Raw genomic sequence first — 22,210 nt, 5'->3', positions numbered from 1 at the left:
AACAGGCTGTGAAGATACAATTGTCTAGGTAAAGACAAACCATGATGCCCTTGGTCCATTGCTACCAAGACAACCTTAGAGAATACAAGAGGGGCTCACAAGAGCCCAGAAAGGGAGTGGTCTGTACTGGTAGTGGTCTTGGCCTAATATCTCAGTTTTAAACCTTAAATATCATCTGTGACTTGGTATGATCAAAATGTGAAAACTTGCATGTGGAAGGCTGAGGGCAAAAAAATCTGTTTTCCTTTTCTGATATTACAATAATTATTCCTAATGTGACCATGTGACGGGGTGGAGCAACCCCGCCACTCGAGCGAGGCAGATGGGGCCGCCGCGGAGCCGGCAATCAGCGCGGCAGGCCCGAGCGGGGGCGGAGGGACACGTCATCACGCGGCGCCGGGGCGCGCCGGTGATGACGTCGGGAGAGCAACGCCAGGGACGGCAAGGGGAGGGGGGATAAAAGGAGCCGGGGAGGCCAGGGGAAGGGGGGCGGAACCGGCGGGGCCAGCGGACCCGACTGGGCAGGAGCCAGCGGCAGCGGGGCAGGGGCCAGCGGCGGCGGAGCAGGAGCCAGCGGCGGCGGAGCAGGAGCCAACGGCAGCGGGGGTGAGACCTGCGGCAGCCAAGCCAGCCGGAGGAGGAGCCCGAGCGAGGGAGGAACAAGCCACGGGAGCCAGGCAAGGAGGCAGCCAAGGCAGCGGGGAGCCCGCAGGGACAGGCGGGTACCCGGAGCAGTGAGGGTCGGCGGAGTGGAGCAAGACCCAGGGCGGGCTGTGTAACCCGAGAGCAGGGGCGTTTTGGGGTACCGACCCCCCCTGCTACCACTGAGAGGGCACCTCTCAGTGTCAGGGCCCTGGGTTGGGGTCCGGAGAGAGGGCGGGCCCGGACCCCCCACCCCGCCCGGTGACCCAGAGTCAAGTGGTATCCTGAGCGCGGCCTAGGGGCAACAGGAGGGGCGGCGGCCCGGACAGGCGGCCTCGTGACACGTGGTGGAGAATGTGGGTAGTGGCGGCCCTGTAGCGGAGGGCACAGGAGGAGAGGGGCCTCGTTTTTCTTTCGGTCTTGGTCCCTTCCCCCTCTTCCATTTCCATTGCCACCCCAAATAGGTTGAGGCACCATGGATGGGGACAAAGTCGTGGAGTGGCTGGTGGATAGCCAGCGTCAATTACAGAGCCAACAGACAGAGGCATTGCGGCAACTGACAGCCGAATTTAGGGAGCAGCAGAAACAGCTAGTTCGGGAGCTGAGGGATGGGACAAGGCCGGCGGGACCCACCGACGAGGGGGAGGAGGACATGACGGGCCCAGTACGACTACCCATCAGGCTCGCCAAATTGGGGGAGGAGGACGATACCGAAGCGTTCCTAGTGACGTTCGAGCGGGTGGCCATAGCGGCCCGTTGGCCCCAGGAGCACTGGGCTACGATACTCGCCCCCTACCTATCCGGCCCGGCGCAGCTCGCCTACCGAAGCTTATCGGACCGCGACGCGTTGTGCTATTACAAGGTCAAGGAGGCGATCCTCGACCAGATGGGCATTTCCCCAGAGACGTACAGGCAGCGGTTTCGAGCAGCAAAGTACGGAGCGGGGGAGCGCCCCCGAGCGGTCGCCCAACGGATCCGGGAAGCCGGGCTGCGGTGGCTGGAGCCATCTAATAAGACAGCAGCCCAGGTGGCGGACCTGGTGGTACTTGAGCAGTACTTGCAGGTGCTCCCCGCGGAGGGCCAGCAATGGGTACGCCGACACCTGCCCGGGACTATGGAAGAAGCCGTGACGCTCATGGAGCACTTCATGGCGGCCGAGGCACCAGTAGGACACGGCAAGATAGGGTCCGTGACCAACCCGGTGGGTCGGGGAGACCCCAGCCCCAGAGGGAAGGAAGGGCGGGGCAACACAGGGCCCAGGGCCAGAAGCCCCCCAACCCGAGGGCCGGAACGGCGATTAGCCCCAGTGTGGCGCGGGGCCGAGCACCGCGAGAGAGTGGAAGCACGGACCGGGGCCGAAAGGGGCACGGAAGAAGCATCGGGCCCCCAAGTAAAACCGACGTGCTTCCAGTGCGGCCAGGAGGGCCACTTCCGCCGGGAATGCCCCATGATGGACTGCACGTTCGGACAGCCCAAACCCCAGAGAGGGCCGCGATCGGAGGTAAGCCGGGCCCGTATAACAGGGCAGGTACGCCTAAATGGGGAGGCAGTGGAGGCCGTACTGGACTCGGGGTGCGGGCAGACGCTAGTGCGGCGAGACGCGCTAGGGAAAGGGGTGCGCACCCGAACCCCGGTGTGGATTAAATGCGTGCATGGGGACACTAGGTCGTACCCCACGACCTGGGTGAAGATACACGACGGGCAACAGGGCGGGGATCTGCGAGTAGCAATAACACCCCGGCTACCCTGCCCCGTGTTACTGGGCAGAGACTGGCCCGGACTGCGGCGGCTCCTGGGGGAATGGGACCCCCGCGACCAGGGAGGCACGCACGAGGCATGGGCCACCCAGGAGGAGGACGCGGGGCCGCTGCCCCCGCAGGAACCGGGGAGGGGAGAGTCATTGGCAGCCCTAGAGATCGATAAGGGCGACTTTCTAGTCCTACAGCGGGAAGACCCGACGCTACAGCACGCATGGGAGAACGCACTGAGCACCCTGGGGGAGGGCGAAGAGGCCGAGCAGAGGCCCGGGCAAGGCCCATATTTCAAGATCCAGGGGGATCGGCTGTATCGGGTCCCGGGGCTAGGAGATGGGGCAACCCAATTGGTCGTGCCGAAGGCGTATCGGTGGCGGGTGATGGAGATGGCCCATAACAATCATTGGGCAGGGCACCTGGGGACTGAGAAAACGCAGCAACGGGTGCTCCAGAGGTTTTATTGGCCGGGGTGTACCAGAACATTAAGGATTTCTGCCGGTCGTGCCCGCAATGCCAACGGACCTCTGGGGCCCGGGTACCCCGAGCCGCCCTAGTGCCCATGCCGCTGGTATCGGAACCCTTTGAGCGAATAGGCATGGACCTGATAGGACCCCTGGAGCGCACCCGGAGGGGGCATCAGTACATTTTGGTTGTAGTTGACTACGCGACGCGTTATCCGGAGGCCGTGCCCCTACGCAAGACCACTGCAGCCGCGATAGCCGACGAGCTCGTAAAGATGTTCGCCCGTGTTGGACTCCCAAAGGAGATTTTGACCGACCAGGGCACGAATCTGGTGTCGCGGCTAAGGAAGGAGCTATGCAACTGGCTGCAGGTGAAGAAGATCCGCACCGCAGCCTACCACCCCCAGACGGACGGCCTCGTCGAGCGATTTAATCAAACTTTGAAGGCGATGCTACGGCGATTGGTGGAGGATGATCCACACGATTGGGACAAGCTGCTACCGCCCCTGCTCTTCGCGGTACGGGAGGTACCACAGTCATCGGTGGGGTTCTCGCCGTTTGAACTATTGTACGGCCGGCGGCCGCGGGGTATACTAGACTTAGTGCGGGAAGGGTGGGAGGAGCAGACGTCCTCCGCACTGGGGGCCGTCCAATACGTAATTAAGCTACGGGACCGTATGAGGACCATAGGGAGGTGGGCACGGGAAAACCTGGAGAAAGCTCAAGAAACTCAAGCCCGCCACTACGATAGGGGGACACGGCCGAGGACCCTCAGTCCGGGTGACCCGGTCTTGGTGCTGCTGCCAACAGGGGAATCCAAGCTGTTGGCCAAGTGGCAAGGGCCGTACCGGGTCATTAAAAAGATTGGAGAGGTAGACTATGAAGTCCAAGTGGGGGGTAGGCACCGTCAAAGCCAGGTGTACCACATTAACCTATTAAAACGGTGGGTACCACGGGAAGAGCCCCTAGCAGAGGCCTTGAGTACAGAGATCGAGTTTGGGCCCTGGGGCGAGGAAGAGGTCACCTGGGCAGCTAGCCCTGTGGGGAAGGAGCTAAATCAGGTTCAGCAGGGCCAACTACGGGCAGTGTTGCAACGGGCAGCGGCCAGCCTAACGAGCCGACCTGGGAGAACGAGCCTAGTACAACACGAAATCACCACGGAGCCGGGAAAAAAGGTTCGAGACCCAGTGCGCCCCATCCCCCGGAAGTTGTGGGACACAGTCCAAAGGGAACTGCAGGACATGACACGGTGGGGAGTAGTGGAGAAATCGCGGAGTGAGTGGCGGAGCCCCATCGTGCTAGTGCCAAAAAAAGACGGAGCGACACGTTTCTGCATTGACTTCCGTAAGCTGAACGCCGTGTCTAAGTTTGACGCGTACCCCATGCCCAGAGTAGACGAGCTGCTGGAACGGTTGGGGCAGGCAGAGTATTTGTCGACAATCGACCTCACAAAGGGGTATTGGCAAATACCCTTAGCACCGGCAGCCCGAGAGAAGACAGCGTTCGCTACCCCGTTTGGGCTTTTCCAATTCGTCACCATGCCATTCGGGCTGCACGGCGCGGCAGCTACATTCCAGCGGATGATGGACGAGATATTAGAAGACCACCGCGAATACGCCACGGCATATATAGACGACATTGTCGTCTTTAGTAGGACCTGGGAGGACCATCTGCAACAGCTGGAAGCTGTCCTGCGGGCGCTCCAACGAGCAGGACTCACGGCAAACCCCAAGAAGTGCCAATTCGGAAACAGGGAAGTATCGTACCTGGGATACACGGTGGGGAGGGGGCGGTTAAAACCACTGCTGGACAAGGTACAAGCCATTAGAGACTACCCTCGACCCCACACCAAGCGACAAGTCCGCCAGTTTTTAGGCCTCGCGGGGTATTATCGGCGGTTTATAAACCACTTTGCCTCACTGGCGGCCCCGCTAACAGACCTTACAAAGAAAGATCGCCCTCAAAGGGTGGTGTGGACGCCCCAAGGGGTGCGGGCCTTTGAGGCGCTCCGCCAGTGCCTGATGTCAGGGCCAGTGTTACGGCCACCTGATTTCGAAAAACCGTTCATATTACAAACCGATGCCTCCGAAGTGGGGCTCGGAGCGGTTCTCGCGCAGGAGGAAGAGGGCACGGAGTACCCCGTAGCCTACCTGAGCCGCAAGCTGTTCCCTAGGGAAAAAAACTACGCAGTGATTGAAAAGGAAGCGTTAGCCGTCAAATGGGCCATAGACTCTCTGCGCTATTTCCTTACAGGCAACGCCTTCACGCTGGTGACGGACCACGAACCCCTGAAGTGGATGCAGACCATGAAGGACAATAACGCGCGGATAATGCGGTGGTATTTAAGTTTACAACCTTTTCGTTTCGAAGTCAAACACAGACCCGGCAAGGACAATGAGAATGCAGACTGCCTCTCACGGTTGCCGGGTGACGAGCAACCGGGGGGTGTAGGAACTTTGCAAAGGGGGGAGGTGTGTGACGGGGTGGAGCAACCCCGCCACTCGAGCGAGGCAGATGGGGCCGCCGCGGAGCCGGCAATCAGCGCGGCAGGCCCGAGCGGGGGCGGAGGGACACGTCATCACGCGGCGCCGGGGCGCGCCGGTGATGACGTCGGGAGAGCAACGCCAGGGACGGCAAGGGGAGGGGGGATAAAAGGAGCCGGGGAGGCCAGGGGAAGGGGGGCGGAACCGGCGGGGCCAGCGGACCCGACTGGGCAGGAGCCAGCGGCAGCGGGGCAGGGGCCAGCGGCGGCGGAGCAGGAGCCAGCGGCGGCGGAGCAGGAGCCAACGGCAGCGGGGGTGAGACCTGCGGCAGCCAAGCCAGCCGGAGGAGGAGCCCGAGCGAGGGAGGAACAAGCCACGGGAGCCAGGCAAGGAGGCAGCCAAGGCAGCGGGGAGCCCGCAGGGACAGGCGGGTACCCGGAGCAGTGAGGGTCGGCGGAGTGGAGCAAGACCCAGGGCGGGCTGTGTAACCCGAGAGCAGGGGCGTTTTGGGGTACCGACCCCCCCTGCTACCACTGAGAGGGCACCTCTCAGTGTCAGGGCCCTGGGTTGGGGTCCGGAGAGAGGGCGGGCCCGGACCCCCCACCCCGCCCGGTGACCCAGAGTCAAGTGGTATCCTGAGCGCGGCCTAGGGGCAACAGGAGGGGCGGCGGCCCGGACAGGCGGCCTCGTGACAGACCATCATGCACTTCTGAGCCTGGACAAACTTGTTGAGTGTTCTGAGATCTGGTGTGGGCCTCCAACCTCCCTTTTTTCAATATTAGGAAATAATGAGAGCAAAAGCCTTTGTCTCTTAGATGTGGGGACTGGCTTTATGGTTCCTGTGCTGAGACGGCAGTAAAGACAGTAAAAGAGGAGGCTCTCATGAGAAAGGTCCCTGAAGAGAGATGGAGAGGTGAAATGGAATACCCATCTCAAATGATCTCCAGCATCCATTTGTTGGAGATTATCCATTCCCAGGTGCTGCGGAAAGGGGTGCGATGGCATCCAAAAGGATGGGTGAGGTTTTTTAGCATCAGGTGGTGTTGAGGAGGGTCTTCTATGGGCTTCTTAACCAACCTATCAGAACTAACTTTTTGAAGTGGAAAGTTGAGAGGAAGTAGGTTGATATCCTTGTGGGGAAAATGGACTTCTTCCTTGGAGCTTCATATGACCTTTTAGATGAATATTGCAATGAGCTGTGGGAACAAATCATTGTTTTGCCTATGTCAGTTTTTTTAAAGCTGTTTAGTTCAAAAATGTGTTTTCAAGCCTTTTGCATGAAAAAGTACACAAATTTGGCCAAACTATGAGCCATTGAAAATGTATTTGCATATGCTCAGTAGAAACTTGTTAGAATTTGGCCACTAAATGTTCAGAAGATTCCAGTGGACTGAATATCTTCTAGCCCAGCACGATGAGTCTGAGCAGGACTATCCCTGAAATTGCTATTGTAGCACTGTGCACAGGAACTGAAAGCAGGATGATCGTCTCATTCCTCACCAGACAATGTGGAGGAGGAAGCTGCTGAGTTGATTGCAGAAAGGACAAAAGCTGGACTTAGAAACCTAAATGGAGGAACTGGGACAGGGAACTGAGGGGGAAGCTAGAACTCGGGAGTTAAGGAGACTGTAAACTAGTATGGGCTGGAGAGTAGAGAAAGACTAGAGAAGGTGACGAGGAAACGGGCCGCCATTGTGGGAGGGAGAAGGAAGGCAAGGGGAACTTGGAGCCTAAGATTGAACAAGCAGTTGGGGAGACTGGGACTATGAGTCTGGGGTGGGGGAAGACAGAGGATGGCTAGACAAAGAGACTGGAACTGGAATGAGGAGTCAGGGAAGAGACAGGAATGAAACAAGCTGAGGCTGGAGGTGATGAGTCAGAAGTCAGGCTTGGGAGGATTAAGCAGAAGAATTTGTGATCACTAGACATACTGCCCTTCAAACCTGGAATGGTTGGGGAATAAAACCAAAAATTCTAAAATGTCAACATTCTTCTGCTTTTTAGAAAATACCGGTGAAATGCCCTGTCAAAGTTTGTGTCTCATTCTCCTTGGTGACTGGCTCACATAAAGGATGACCATCTACTACCGGTATTGGTTAGCTCAAGCAGCAAAGGTCTCTGCTATGGATCAAAAGGTTTCAATCCTGCAAATGATGCCTTTGGGTGTTGTTATGATTGCATATGATGAAATATGAAATTGTTACTCACCTTGTGAGTTCTTCTGTTCTTCGAGATGTGTGTCCCCGTGGGTGCTCCACTGAAGGTGTCAGGCTCATCCCGGTGCCGCAAACCGGAGAGTGTTTGCCAGCAGTAGCCCCCTCTGGAGGACCGCGCATGCGCAGAAGTGCCTCGTGCCATTCGCGCTCTTTTCTGCGTTGAGCGGTCCAACGCGCCAGTTCCTCCTAACCGGAACATCTGTAAGATACAAACATAAGAGTTCCGAAGCAGGGAGGAGGATGAGTCGTGGAGCACCCACGGGGACACACATCTCGAAGAACAGATGTTACTGCACAAGGTAACAATTTCTTCTTCTTCGAGTGATGTCCCCGTAGGTGCTCCTCTGAAGGTGAGTAGGAAGCAGTAGCCCAATCAGAGACGCCGTGCTTCGGAATTATCTGTGCCAGAAGAGAGAACTGCTTGAGCGACTGCTATGACTGTAGCCCTAAAGCGATCCAGGGCATAATGCCTCGCGAAAGTAAACGAAGATGACCAAGTAGCCGCATGGCATATGTCTCGCAGGGGAACGTTCTTCAGGAATGCCATGGAAGTGGACATGCTCCTGGTCGAGTGTGCTTTTGGTCTACAGGGCAGGTGTCTGCCGCGGATGGTGTAACAGCGAGTGATGCAATTCACAATATGTGAGGAGATGTGCTGTGAGGAGATCTGTTGGCCTTTAGAGCGGGTTGCCAGGGATAGTAGTAGGCGTGAGGACTTTCGAAAAGAGCGCGTTCTGTCCAAGTAGAATGCAAGCGCTCTCCTGATGTCTAGTGTGTGCAAGCGTGCCTCCTCGGGGTTAGCGTGTGGTTTCGGAAAGAAAATGGGAAAAACCATGGGCTCGTTGACGTGGAATGATGAATTGACTTTTGGCAAGAAGGCTGGGTGACAGCATAATATAACCCCCTGTTGGGTGAATAACGTATACGGAGGATCGGCGGAAAGTGCTGCGAGTTCAGAAACGCGGCGGGCCGACGTGATCGCCAGGAGAAAGGCGACCTTAGTGGTGAGAGTCCGCATGTCACAAGTTGCCAGCGGTTCAAATGGTGGCCGAGTAAGAGTGTCCAATACCAAGGTAAGGTCACAGGGCTCAGGAGTGGGCCTGTATGGTGGGTAAAGGTTGGTAAATCCTTTCATGAACCTCTTTGAGAATGGATGTGCAAAGACAGAAGATCCATCTACGGGAGAATGGAAGGCTGAGATTGCAGCCAAATGAACCTTAAGTGAAGTAATCGCCAAGCTCTGTGAACGTAAGCAGAGCAAATAGTCCTGGATGGATTGTATAGGTGCCCTTCGAGGGTCCGTGTCCTGTGAGTGGCACCACGTCTGGAAGCGTCGCCACTTGTAGAGGTAAGATCTCCTGGTGGATTGGCACCTGCTTTGTATGAGGACTTCTCTGACTGCTTGGAGCCAGTCAGGCTGTTAGGTGCAGCCGGTTGACACTGGGGTGGAGAAGGGTGCCATGCTGCTGGGAGAGGAGGTTGGTCCGCTGCAGAAGTTGGAGAGGCTGAGACATCGACATGTGCATAAGTTGCGGCAGCCAAGTCTGACGGGGCCAAAAGGGAGCCACCAGGATTACTGTTGCTGCATCCGCCAGTATCTTCTCTATCACCTGAGGAATGAGGGGAATTGAGGGAAAGGCGTATAGAAGACAGTACTTCCCCCAATGAAGCAGAAAGGCATCTCCTATCGATCCGCTGCCTATGCCAGCTCTCGAGCAGTAAGAACGGCATTTCTTGTTGTCTCAAGTGGCAAAAAGGTCCACTTGCGGGTGGCCCCATAGTTGGAAGAGGCCACGGACTACCTCGTTGAGGAGCTCCCATTCGTGTTGGGAGTGGAAAGATCTGCTCAGTGTATCCGCGATGGTATTGCTCTTGCCCGGGAGGTAAGCAGCTTTGAGTGTGACGCCGTGGCAAATTGCCCATTTCCAAAGGCGTATTGATTCTGCACATAGGGTTCTGGATCTGGCTCCACCCTGGCGATTGATATAGTATACGGTGCAGATGTTGTCCGTAAGGATCTGTACTGAGGCACTTTGGATGTGATGAACAAAGTGACGGCATGCATTGAAGACTGCTCTGAGCTCCAGAAAGTTTATGTGGAGTAGGGCTTCTTGGTGAGACCATAGACCTTGGACCTGATGTTGTAGCATTTGAGCGCCCCAGCCCATGAGGGATGCGTCGGTGGTAATTTGTAGAGATGGAGCTCGAGCGCGGAATGAGACACCCACAAGCACCTTGGTCGGATCGAGCCACCACGTCAGTGAATCTTTGACGCGAGCAGGTATGGATGTCAACTTGTGTATAGCGGTGATGCCGGGACTGTGTACCATCTGGAGCCAGTGCTGCAGACACCGCATGTGGAGACGCGAATGTGCAATGATGTACGTTGTAGAAGCCATGTGGCCTAATAACTTCAGGCACGTGAGGAACGAGACCACCGGAGCGGTGCGCAGGACATTTACTAGGTCTCGGATGGCGTGGGCCCTGTCCATGGGTAAGTACGCCCTGGGGGTTACAGAGTCTATCCTGGCCCCAATGAACTCGATGGATTGGGACAGAATCAGAGATGATTTTGGTAGGTTGATTACCAGTCCTAGAGCTTCGAAGATGTCTCTCGCGACGGTAACTGCGGTTTCGATCTGTTGCATAGAAGGGGCCCTGAGTAGACAATCGTCGAGATAGGGGAAGATGGTGATGCCAGTGCATCGGAGGTATGCGGCTACAACTGCTAGGGTCTTTGAGAATACCCTGGGAGCTGCAGAAAGACCGAAAGGAAGTACAGCATAGTGGTAGTGGTCGGTGCCTAGGGTAAAACGTAGAAATCTCCTGTGTACCGGATGGACGGAGATATGAAAGTACGCGTCTTGGAGATCGAGGGACACGAATCAATCCCCCTGATGTAGTGATGGTATGATGGAACCCAAAGTAACCATTTTGAATTTTTGCTTCCGCAGGTAGCGGTTGAGGCCACGAAGGTCTAGAACTGGTCTCCAGCCGCCGGACTTCTTTCTCGTGAGAAAGTACCGGGAGTAGAAGCCTTTGCCTCTGAAGTCGGAAGGAACCTCCTCCACTGCCCCAGTAGTAATTAGGCACGTGACCTCCTGGCGCAGTAGAAGGTCGTGAGAGGGGTCCCTGAAAAGGGACGGGGATGGCGAACCAACGGTGGTAGTAGGGCCTCAGGCAATACTGGAATAACTTGGTTACCTGCGGATAGGGTTCCAACAGGGGTATGGCGCGCAGTACCTCGACAAGGGCGTCAAACCTGCTGTCAAGGTTATTGTTGATTGTGCGCCTTATTGGATTGTTGGCACCGTCGCTGAGGGAACTGCCTCTGCCTGTGTTGCTCGTATGGTCTAAAGCGTTGAGCAGTATAGGAGGAGGAAGGCCTCTGCCTGTTGTAGGGCCAAGCTCTCTTGCGCCTGAAAGGCGGAGTATACATGCCAAGGGTTCTCAACGTAGTTCGGGAATCCTTTCCCGAATGCAACACTTGATCGGTGTTCTACGCGAACAACGAGGCACACTCAAAGGGGAGGTCCTCCACCTTGGGTTGTAGGTCTTTGGGCACGGATGCCAGGTGTAGCCAAGAGGCGCGTCGCATGATGATAGACGTCGCCATAGTGCGGGAAGCGGAATCAACAATATCAAAAGAGATCTGGAGCGCGGTGTGGGCCGCTGTGTAACCCTCCTGCATGATAGATCTTAGTACCTCTCTCTTGGACTCCGGTAAATGATGTATGAGACGAGCCAACTTAGAGTAGTTGTCGAAATTGTGGTTAGCGAGCTGGGTGGAGTAGTTGGCCATTCTCAGGATAGCCGTAGCAGACTAATAGACCTTCCTGCCGAAGAGGTCCAGACTCTTCACTTCCTTGTCCACTGCCGAATTTCTAGATTGTGTAGACTTTGCCTTTTATTGGGCAGCCTCAACAACGATGGAGTTGGGGGTGGGATGGGTGAAAAGAAATTCCGCATCCTTTGCATCAATAAAGTATTTCCTATCCGTGCGCTTGTTTGTAGGAGGCGCGGATGCTGGCATCTGCCAGATGTCGTTGGAGATTTCAAGGACTGCCACATCGAAAGGAAGGGCCAGCTTTGACTTGATGGATTGTTGAAGATTCCTAAGGAGCGCGTGCTGCTTCTGGGGTGCTTCCGAAGTATGCAGATTCTGGGAATAGGCGACCCTTTTAAAAAGCTCATGAAATTGTTTATAATCATCCACCAGAGAGGGCTCATTGTTAAAAACCGCATCATCTGGGGAGGAGGAGGAGAGGTCCGTCGGGGAACCTGTAGGTTGCTGGTCTGTCACTGGGGATTGAGGGGCGCCTCCATGTGAAGCGTCACCGGTGGGCATTGGAGGGCACTGCACCAGTGGATGGAGTCTTGGGTTTCTGGCTGTGATGAATATGATTGACGCTCTTGCAGAGACAAGGGTTGAGAGAGCCTTGTGGGAGAGAGTGAGCGGTCACGATAGTACGAGGTGTCTCGCCGATGGTGATAATCGTGGTGCGAGTAGACAGCTGAACATGAGGTAGCGCTCCTGCGATGGTGATCATACACGTGGGAGGGTGATCGTGGAGATCGTGAGCGACAGGAATAGTGAGATGGAGACCTCGAATAGTATGAGTAGCGGTAGCGTGGTGAGAAGGACCGTCTCGAGGATCGCCGGTAGTCCCGAGAGGGAGAATGACTGCAGTAATGTCGTCCCCTGTGACGAGGTGAGAGAGATGGCTCAGGAGAGAAGACTGCTCTGCCCGGGCTGGAGGAAGGTGTACGGACGTGGTGTGTTTTCCTCTGTGCCTTAGTTGGAATATTCTTAGGTGGAGGAGCCATTGAGACTGGGCTGCCCTGGACCAATATGACGGAGACAGAGTCGGATACATCCCCTAAAAGGTGTGGCAACCTTGGCACCGAGGTTGGGGATGGCGGTGCCGTATCCTCTCCTGATGCACCAATTTGTTGGGCCACGGGAGCTGGCTCCGCAGAGGTTGGTGCGACAGAGCTGTGCTGGTGTTCGCTCTGGCGTGGGGGTTGCTCCCCGCGCTTTGAATGAGGCCGGGCTGGTCTCGGCGCCGATTGCTTTCTCAGCGTTGGGTTGGATTGGCGCGCCTCCTGATCTCTCGGCACCGGCTCGTCCCGATGGCGCCGGGTTGGATATTGGTGCCGTTTTAGCTGATGGCGTGGTGCCGGCCGTCAGTGCCGACTCCCCCCTCGCTGGCAGGTATTTCGACGGTGCCGGTCGAGGTCCCAGTGCCGCGGGTGGCGCCGTGGTGGTAAGCGGTGCCACGTGGAGGCTCGGTGCCATAGATGACAGTGCCGACTCCGGGTGCGCTGCCGGTGCCGGTGGTACAGAGAGCGTGAAACTAGGCGCCGATGTACTGCGGGCTTTAAGTGCCTTATCTGCTCCCTGTCTGGGAGGGAAGCCCGATGAGCTCCGTGCTTCTCCTGCACTTACGCTCCTAGAGGAAGCGAAGCTTTTTCCGTCCCGAGACTAACGTGGGACTGAAGCCTCCCGTTGCTCAGTTGACGGGGGTTGGAGCGCCTTATTGAAAAGCAACATCTTCAGGCGCATTTCTCTGTCATGCCTAGCCCAAGCGGTCAGCTTAGAGCAGTGACCGCATTTTTGAGGGATGTGGCCTTCTCCCAGACAGCGGATGTAGCGGGAGTGGCCGTCCGAGGCAGGCATAGGGTCGGCGCAAGAGGCGCACTACTTGAAGCCTGGAGATCCGGGCATAATGGCGGCACTAGAGGGGCCGGTCGGTAGAGGCCTAGGAATGACGGCCGTTAATTCTAACTTTAACTGTTGTAACTCTTAACTCTCTTTTTTTTTTTTTAACAACTAACTAACAACTAGAGAAAACTAATAATACAGGGAAGGGGCTAACTGGGAATAGAACTAATAATAATGATAATCTCAATTCTCCTCAGAAAAGGAGGAGCGTGTTCTAACTCCGTCTGCGGCCGTGGACGGTTAGGAGGAACTGGCGCGTCGGACCGCTCAACGCAGAAAAGAGCGCGAACGGCGCGAGGTCCTTCAGAGGGGGCTACTGCTGGCAAAAACTCTCCAGTTTGCGGCGCCGGGACGAGCCCGACACCTTCAGTGGAGCACCCACGGGGACATCACTTGAAGAAGAACTGTTTTTTCAGTTGCTTTTTTATAAATCTATGGAGCATAGTCCACCATAGGTACTGAATGAGATTTCAGTCCTGTGGATATAATAGTATCATAATGCACCAGGACATTGAATTAAGGTTATATGGGAATATAGTTTGTATGTGTGTGTTAAAAATATAGCATGTAAGGTCAGGACTAAAATACAGATTAGCATGTAGCAAGCTAATGTTTTTATAGCAATGTGTTTAGAGAGGCTTCGTTACTTGTCATTCAATCAAATTACCTGAAATCCAAAATATACAGATATATTTAACATCTTACCTGCTTCTCTTTCCAAACTGATAGACGTTTCCTCATCCAACAAAATTAACCTGATTCCAAAACAAAGAGAATTGATCAGAGCACTAAGAAGCAAGATGTGCTGAAAATGTTAGTGGCTCAATGCTAGAGAGAGAATTAAGGCCTCTCTCTCATTTTAATTTTCATTTAGGTAACTGCAAGAATTTCAGTCAAGTAGTTTTGGATTAACACTGGTAAAAGTAAGAGGAAAATCTGGCAACTTGTCTCAAAATTAACAGCACTAAAGTGAAATCTTGAAATGGTTGAACTCTCAATAAGTGATCAGCACTTCTATAAACTAGCCAAGGGTATGTCTATACTACCACCCTAGTTTGAACTAGGGTGGTAATGTAGGCAACCAGAGTTGCAAATGAAGCCCAGGATTTGAATTTCCCGGGCTTCATTTGCATATAGCCGGGCGCCGCCATTTTTAAATGTCCGCTAGTGTGGACTCTGTGCCGCGCAGCTACACGCGGCATGGACTAGGTAGTTCAGACTAGGCTTCCTAGTCCGAACTACCGTTACTCCTCGTTTAGGAATAGGAATGGAGTCCACACTAGCGGACATTTAAAAATATTTTAACATATATACGCTAATAAACAAATTATCATAAAAGACAGTCTTATATGGCTAAGAGCGCTGACTTCAAACAATGATTTAGATGAGATAATGTTTTTGATAGAGGGAAAAAACAGAAAAAAAAATCAAGAAAATGCCAAAATGGAAAAAAATGAAAAAGATTTTAAAATGCAAGATGGAGAATAAAGTAAGTTTATATAATATTATTTATGAATCCTAGGAAGCAGAGACCCTCCTGTAATGCATACAGCAAACATGTTCAAAATGTGTGTTTTTAATTTTTTTACAATCTCACACCATTTTTCTTCCTGCTTACTTATCAACGTTGGCACTGATGGTGTCTTTCTCTGTCTTCTCCTTATGTGCTTCAGTGGGGTTGTTCAGGGAGGGCTCCTGTGGTTGTTGAGATGTGGAGAAAATATAATTTAAAAGCAGGAACAGATGATATCTACAAATTCACCTCTCCCATCTAATGATTTGAACACAGTAATCTCTTATAGCAGTAACTTTTTTCTCAGTTACCTGCTTGTAACAACCATTTTTTGTAATTAAGAAATGTTGATTACACTTTATAAATGGGTGTAGCCATGGGTAGGCCTCTGTGGGTTGTGGCCCACTCACTTATTATGCAGGTCTCCTCCTACCCCGGCGCATGTCCTGTTCACCCTGCTGGTGCCCTTGCTGGAGAGCATGGTTGGGCTGTGGGAACTTGCCCATCCACCCAGGGCTTCTGCCAAGGTCCAGGATCAGGATGTGAGGCTTGCTCCACTCTGCCTGTCTAGTGCTCCAGCTGCAGAGCCAGGTCAGGGATTTGCCATGCTCCTCCTGCTCAGCGCTCTTGCTGGGGAGTGGGATCAGGCATAAGAGCTTGCAAGCCCCCAATCGTCATCTGAAGCACCAGAGTGGGGCAAGCCCCGGTGTGCCCAGACCCAGCTTCCTGGCAGAAGTGATGAGTGGGCAGAGCACGGCAAACCCCACAGCCTGCCCCTCTCTTCACTGCTGGAGCTGGGCAAGCCCCCGCAGTCCAACCCTGCTGTCCAGCATGAGTGCTGTAGCTGGGCAAATCCCAGTGCCTTGACCCTGTTCCCTGGTAAGAGTGCCAGGCAGAGCAGTGCAAGCCCCTGACTCTTATCCCCAGCTAGAGTGCTGGACAGAGGGGCTGTGCAAGTGGCGGTTCACTTTTCTTCAGCCTCCCTGCATTTTTCCAGGGCCTCTGGCCAGAGCATCTACCGGCCCCTTGAAAGATGGAGGGGAAGAGAGGTGGCCCCAATGGCTGCTACCCCCTGTCCTCGTGTAATTGCCCGCACACCTTAAATTAGGGCCCAGCCAAGTTTCCCAGTCTGCCTTCGATACTGATTTTATAATATTGCAACTGTACACACTGCGTTTACATGGATGCACTAAAGTTTTGGTCATATTGTATATAAAGATTCCATTTATAAATGATTTATATAGAGATTAATATATGTTATAGACATGCCACAGACATGAGTAGTATACATTGTGGTTATAAGCATGTCATTGGAGTTAAGTTATGGATAGCAATAAGCTAATAACTCTGTAATACTCTAATAATTGACATTTATAAATAATAAATCTAACATTTATTAAAATCACTTATTTATTAATCCCTTATATATTTTATACATCGAACCTTAACCAGAGGATTTTTTGGTTGTGTTATGCTTTTTACATAGAAAGCAGATAAATGTACAACTTATCCATTTGACTTGCAAACTTGCAGAATGAGCATGGGGAATGGACTTGTTTGTGCCAGATTTGTCAGTAGTTTAATTCTAGAGAAATAAATTACAATTATTATATAATTTGAAATTTACTTCTCTGGAATTTTTTTTAATTTCCGGGAACCATATATCTAACAGAAATAAAATGAAAACTTCACCTTAAGTGCAAGAGAGAGATATGGGTGGACATCTATGAATTCCTCATGGATTTGGAACATCAATCCTGCTGTCTTCTTGCAGAAGTGCAAAAAGGTAATCTGAGAGGGACAAATTCCAAGCAGCTATTACACAGATTTACTTCTTACAGCTATTTATATTGTATTTCCCTGTCTCTTTTGACATAATCAATTTGTTCTTCCCAATCCCAACTATTCCATTTTAGTAAAATATTATATGTAAAGGATGTTTTGAGAAAGAAACGTGTAACTCTTGCATGTTTCACAGATGAAAGAATTGCTGCTAAAACTTCCAGGTATTGAGGTGGAGTGAACAGGACAGAGAGAGAAAATAGAAAAGTTCACTAGGTTGAAATAGAATCTTCTGTTGAGAGAGAGATTGAAATGGAGGATTTTTCTCTGTACAAGGTATTTTTTGGAATGATTTTGCAAAACTTCTGTCATTATTTTTATTTCAACAAGGATGAAAATATATATAAAGATGGACATACTGCTCTTACAAGAAGCCCTAAAATGTGCAAGATTCTCCATTTTGAGGGTTCCTGCCAGAAGCATGCTTACTTATAAAACTCTCAAGTGCCAGCATATATGCAGTGAGCAGCAACCTAGGGATGGACAGGAGAGACTTGAGACTCACTGATTTATCAGTCTGTGGAATTAGGAAGAGTGTAGCAATGAAAAGGATTGATATTGGACAGGAGAGGATTTATCCAAACCAGGAAAAAATTGTTTGGGTTCAGTTCATTTCAGGTATTGGGTTTGTTGTTATAGCTTGAATTGGTTCTCTTGTCCACAGGCCATTGTATTTTATCTGGAAGGCTTTATGAGCTATTTCCTTAATGAATGATGTGCAAAGCCTTTTGGGTGTACTTCAGGTAAGCTGGTCGTGGCCCACTGCTGGTTCGTGGACCACCTGGCTGCGGTGACTCTGGGGGCCACAGCTGGGATATACCACCCAGAGCCTCCCCTTCTGCTGTAGCTGTTTGGAGAGGTATGTCCTGCCCTGCCTCTCAGCAAACCAGCACCGGGCAGGGGTGGGGTGTCTCCCGAGCCAGAGAAGAGTGCTTTGTTGCGCAGCAGGAGGGCTGCACAGAGCCCAGAACAGCAGCCTTAGAGCAGCTGTGACCTGAGCAGCAGCACTAATCTGGTAGTTGGAGGCAGCACAGGACTATGTGTGTGTGGGGGGGGGTAGGGCAGGCACTGAGGGCTCCAGGAGTGGGGCTAGTGCTGGGGGGGCTCTAGCAGTAGGGAGCTCTAAGGAGCAGGGGGCTGACACTGGGGGGCACTGGGGCATTCAGACTCGGGAGCTGGCACTAGGGGGACTCTGAGGTGGGGCTATAAGTGGGGGGGTCTGGGTACAGCGCTGGTATGGGGGCCTCTGGTGCTAATATTGGGGACTGGCACTGGAGAGGCTCTGAGGGGGTTTTGGAAACCAAAGGCTGGCACTATGGGGTCTGATGATGGGGGGCTGGCACTGAGGCATTTGGTATAGGGGACTGGCACGGGGGTGAACTGTTGGTGGGAGGCTAGCACTAGGGGGGTTGTTGGGTGCAGGGGACTATCAGGACAGTGGCTGGCACTGGGGGGTAGTGGAAGGTTGGGAGGCTCCAGGAGTTAGGGCTGGCCTTGGGGTACTCTGGGGGCCAGAGCTTTTGGCAGACCAGTAACATTTTATTTGCATATTGACATCTGTTGGGAGACCACTATGGCAATACACAGACAATCCAGGAAGCTTTTGGAGAATGTTGGGGATAACTTCTTGGTACAAATGCTGAAGGATACAACTGGGGCCAGGCGCAGCTTGACCTGCTGCTCACAAACAGGGAGGAACTTATAGGGGAAGTAGAGGTGGGTGACAACCTGGGAAGCAGTGATCATGAGATGGTAGATTTCAGGATCTTGACCAAAGGAAGAAAAGAGAGTAGTAAAATACACACCTTGGACTTCAGAAAAGCAAACTTCGACTCCCTCAGAGACCTGATGAGCAGAATCTCCTGGGATGCTAACATGAAAGGGATAGGATCCTAGGAGAGCTGGCAATATTTTAAAGAAGCCTTACTGAAGGCACAGAAAGAAACCATTCCAATGCGTAGCAAGAGAAGCAAATATGGTAGGAGACCAGATTGGCTTACTGGGGAAATCCTTGGTGAACTTAAGCACAAAAAGGGAGCTTACAAAAAGTGGAAACTTGGACAGATGACTAGGGAGGGATATAAATGTACAGCTTGAGAATGAAGGGAAGTTATCAGGAAGGCGAAAGCGCAATTGGAATTGCGACTCGCAAGGGATGTGAAGGATAACAAGAAAGGTTTCTACAGGCACGTTTAGCAAGAAGAGGGTGATCAGAGAGGGTGTGGGGCCCCCACTGGATGAGGGCGGTAATCTAGTGACAGATGATGTGGGGAAAGCTGAAGTACTTAATGCCTTCTTTGCCTCTGTCTTCACGGACAAGGTCAGCTCCCAGACTAATGAGCTAAGTGACACAATATGGGACGAAGGTGGACAGCCCTTGGTGAGGAAAGAACAGGTTAGAAACTATTTAGAAAAGCTAAAGGTACATAAATCTATGGGTCCGGACTGGCACTGACAATGTCATTGAGGAGCCTTTGGCCATTATCTTTGAAAAGTCATGGAGATCGGGAGAGATCCCAGATAATTAGAGGATTGGGCCACAAGAAATCTAATATCAGAGGGGTAGCCGTGTTAGTCTGAATCTGCAAAAGCGACGAGGAGTCCTGTGGCACCTTATAGACTAACTGAAGTGTAGGAGCATAAGCTTTCGTGGGCAAAGACCCACTTCGTCAGATGCATGTAGTGGAAATTTCCAGAGGCAGGAATAAATATGCAGGCCAGGATCAGGCTGGAGATGACGAGGTGGATCCAATCAAGGAGGATGAGGCCCACTTCTAGCAGCTGATCTGGAGGTGTGAATTCCAAGAGAGCAGAAGCTGCTTTTGTAGTTAGTAAGCCATTCACAGTCTTTGTTTAATCCAGAGTTAATTGTGTCAAACTTAAAGATGAACTGTAGCTCAGCAGTTTCTCTTTGAAGTCTGGTCCTGAAGTTTTTTTGCTGCAGGATGGCAACTTTTAGATCTGCAATTGTGTGTCCAGGAAGATTGAAGTGTTCCCCTACAGGGTTTTGTATGTTGCCATTCCTAATATCAGATTTGTGTCCATTGATTCTTTTACGTAGGGACTGTCCTGTTTGGCCGATGTATATAGCAGTGGGGCATTGTTGGCACATGATGGCATATATTACATTGGTGGATGTGCAGGAGAATGTACCAGTGACAGTATGGCTGATCTGGTTAGGTCCTGTGATGGTGTTGCTGGTGTATATATGTGGGCAGAATTGGCACCGAGGTTTGTTGCAGGGATTGGTTCCTGAGTTCGAGTTATTATGGTGCAGTGTGTAGTTGCTGGTGAGAATATGCTTCAGGTTGGCGGGTTGTCTGTGGGCAAGGACCGGCCTACCTCCCAAGGCCTGTGAAAGCGAGGGATCATTGTCCAGGATGGGTTGAAGATCACTAATGATGCGTTGGAGAGGTTTTAGCTGGGGACTGTAGGTGATGGCCAGTGGTGTTCTGTTGGTTTCTTTCTTGGGCTTGTCCCGTAGCAGGAGGCTTCTGGGTACACGTCTGGCTCTGTCAATCTGTCTCCTCACTTCCTTGTGTGGGTATCGCAGTTTACAGAATGCTTGTTGAAGATCTTGTAGGTGTAGGTCTCTGTCTGAGGGGTTGGAGCATATGCGGTTGTACCTCAGTGCTTGGCTGTCAACAATGGATCGTATGGTGTGTCCGGGATGGAAACTGGAAGCATGCAGGTAAGTATAGCGGTCGGTAGGTTTTCGGTATAGGGTGGTATTGATATGACCGTCACTTATTTGTATCGTGGTGTCCAGGAAATGGACCTCCCGTGTAGATTGGTCCATGCTGAGGCTGATGGTGGAGTGGAAGCTGTTGAAATCATGGTGAAATTCTTCCAGAGTCTCCTTCCCATGGGTCCAGATGATGAAGATGTCATCGATGTAGCATAGGTAGAGAAGGGGTGTAAGTGGACGAGAGCTGAGGAAGCGTTGTTCCAGGTCAGCCATAAAAATGTTGGCGTATTGTGGGGCCATGCGGGTGCCCATAGCAGTGCCACTGGTCTGGAGGTATATGTTGTCACCAAATCTGAAATAGTTGTGTGTGAGGATAAATTCACAGAGTTCAACCACCAGTTGTGCTGTGGCATCATCAGGAATACTGTTCCTAACAGCTTGTACTCCATCTGCATGTGGGATTCCTGGACAGTATTCCTGTGGAGTCCACGGAGGTCACTGTCCTAGGATGTGGGACTGTTGACCAGCCACTTATGGAGGAGGCAGTGGTGCAGGGTGAGAACTGGCAGCTGGTTACTTCCGGCAGCAGGCAGTGTTCCACTCCTGCTCCTAACCCTCCCACTGTGTTGTTACATAACCGTTACACTTTACTTTCAGCAGGAGACAAGGAGTCACCCCCCACAGTGGAGGAGACCAGGCCTTGCACCACCAAGGTTGAGCAGTCTCCTGCCACCACTGCGAGGAGGAAACGTAGGGTAGTGGTGGTTGGAGACTCTCTTCTGAGGGGAACGGAGGCACCCATCTGTCACCCTGACAGCTTATCTCGAGAGGTATGCTGTCTGCCAGGGGCCCGTATCCGAGATGTTACGGAGGCATTGTCGAGGATTATCCGGCCCTCTGACTACTACCCCATGCTACTCATCCACGTGGGCACAAATGATACTGCCAGGTGTGACACTGAGCGGGTCAAGTGTGACTACAGGGCTTTGGGAGTACGGGTGAAGGAGTTTGGAGCGCAGGTGGTATTCTCTTCTACCCTTCCTGTCAAAGATAGGGGCCCGGGCAGAGAGAGGTGCATCCTGGAGGTGAATGCCTGGCTGCGACGATGGTGTCGCCAGGAGGGATTCGGCTTCCTTGATCACGGGGTGATCTTCCAGGAAGGACTGCTTGGTGGAGATGGAGTTCACCTTTCCAGGAGCGGGAAGGCCTTGTTTGGACACAGACTGGCTAACCTTGTGAGGAGGGCTTTAAACTAGGTTTGTTGGGGGCAGGTGAGCAAAGCCCACAGGTAAGTGCTGCATGTGCGGGACTGGGAGATGGGTTGGAAATGGGGGGGACTACGGCCTATAATGGCAAGGAGAAAGGAGGGTCAGGGTCAGGGCACAACAGGGAGGCAAGATCAAATCAGTATCTTAGATGCCTATATACAAATGCGAGAAGTATGGGTAATAAGCAGGAAGAACTGGAATTGCTAACCAATAAATACAACTATGATATCATTGGTATTACAGAAACCTGGTGGGATGGGACGCATGATTGGAATGTTGGTATGGAAGGGTACGGCTTGCTCAGGAAGGACAGACAGGGAAAAAAGGGAGGAGGGGTTGCCTTGTATATTAAAAATGTACACACTTGGACTGAAGTGGAGATGAATGTAGGAGATAGCTGTGTAGAGAGTCTCTGGGTTAAGCTAAAAGGGGTAAAAAACGAGGGTGATATCATGCTAGGAGTCTACTACAGGCCACCTAGCCAGGTGGAAGAGGTGGATGAGGCCTTTTTTAAACAATTAACAAAACTATCCAAAGCCCAAGATTTGGTGGTGATGGGGGACTTCAACTATCCAGACATATGTTGGGAAACTAACACAGCGAGGCACAGGCTATCCA

At 52.5% G+C, this 22,210-nt stretch overlaps 2 protein-coding genes across 11 annotated transcripts in view; one reads left to right on the top strand and one right to left on the bottom strand.

The window, feature by feature from the left end:
* The window catches only part of ICA1L (islet cell autoantigen 1 like), a 93,515-nt gene that overhangs the window by 28,058 nt on the left and 43,247 nt on the right, over positions 1 to 22,210 (bottom strand). For 9 of the 10 annotated variants that reach the window (XR_012905258.1, XM_075933841.1, XM_075933847.1 and 6 more), the window contains 3 exons: positions 16,487 to 16,585; positions 14,900 to 14,976; positions 13,987 to 14,036 (listed from right to left, as the gene is read on the bottom strand). Coding sequence is in view for 8 of the 10 variants with exons in the window: in XM_075933841.1 (XP_075789956.1) it covers positions 13,987 to 14,036; positions 14,900 to 14,976; positions 16,487 to 16,585 (226 nt within the window). In the remaining 2 variants the exon portion in view is untranslated. Of the gene's footprint in view, positions 1 to 7,548; positions 7,756 to 13,986; positions 14,037 to 14,899; positions 14,977 to 16,486; positions 16,586 to 22,210 lie in introns of all 10 variants that reach the window. The other variant, XR_012905259.1, reaches the window with a different exon arrangement.
* LOC142830215 (uncharacterized) lies at positions 557 to 5,480 on the top strand. Its single transcript, XM_075933850.1, has 2 exons — positions 557 to 2,143; positions 5,111 to 5,480. Exons 1-2 carry the CDS (start codon positions 1,118 to 1,120, stop codon positions 5,129 to 5,131), a joined length of 1,047 nt encoding a protein of 348 aa, XP_075789965.1. The 5' UTR covers positions 557 to 1,117; the 3' UTR covers positions 5,132 to 5,480.

Source organism: Pelodiscus sinensis, chromosome 7 (assembly GCF_049634645.1).
Source record: "Pelodiscus sinensis isolate JC-2024 chromosome 7, ASM4963464v1, whole genome shotgun sequence".
Classification (NCBI taxonomy): domain Eukaryota; kingdom Metazoa; phylum Chordata; order Testudines; family Trionychidae; genus Pelodiscus; species Pelodiscus sinensis.
The sequence above is the reverse complement of the archived record's forward strand: the minus strand, read 5'-3'. Positions and strand labels throughout refer to the sequence as shown.

Bases quoted from the DNA above. Each gene is read 5' to 3' on its own strand.
- LOC142830215 (XM_075933850.1), top strand. From the start codon at position 1,118: ATGGATGGGGACAAAGTCGTGGAGTGGCTGGTGGATAGCCAGCGTCAA. The intron at 2,144-5,110 runs GTAAGCCGGGCC...ATTTCCTTACAG, and splicing joins AGAGAGGGCCGCGATCGGAG to GCAACGCCTTCACGCTGGTG.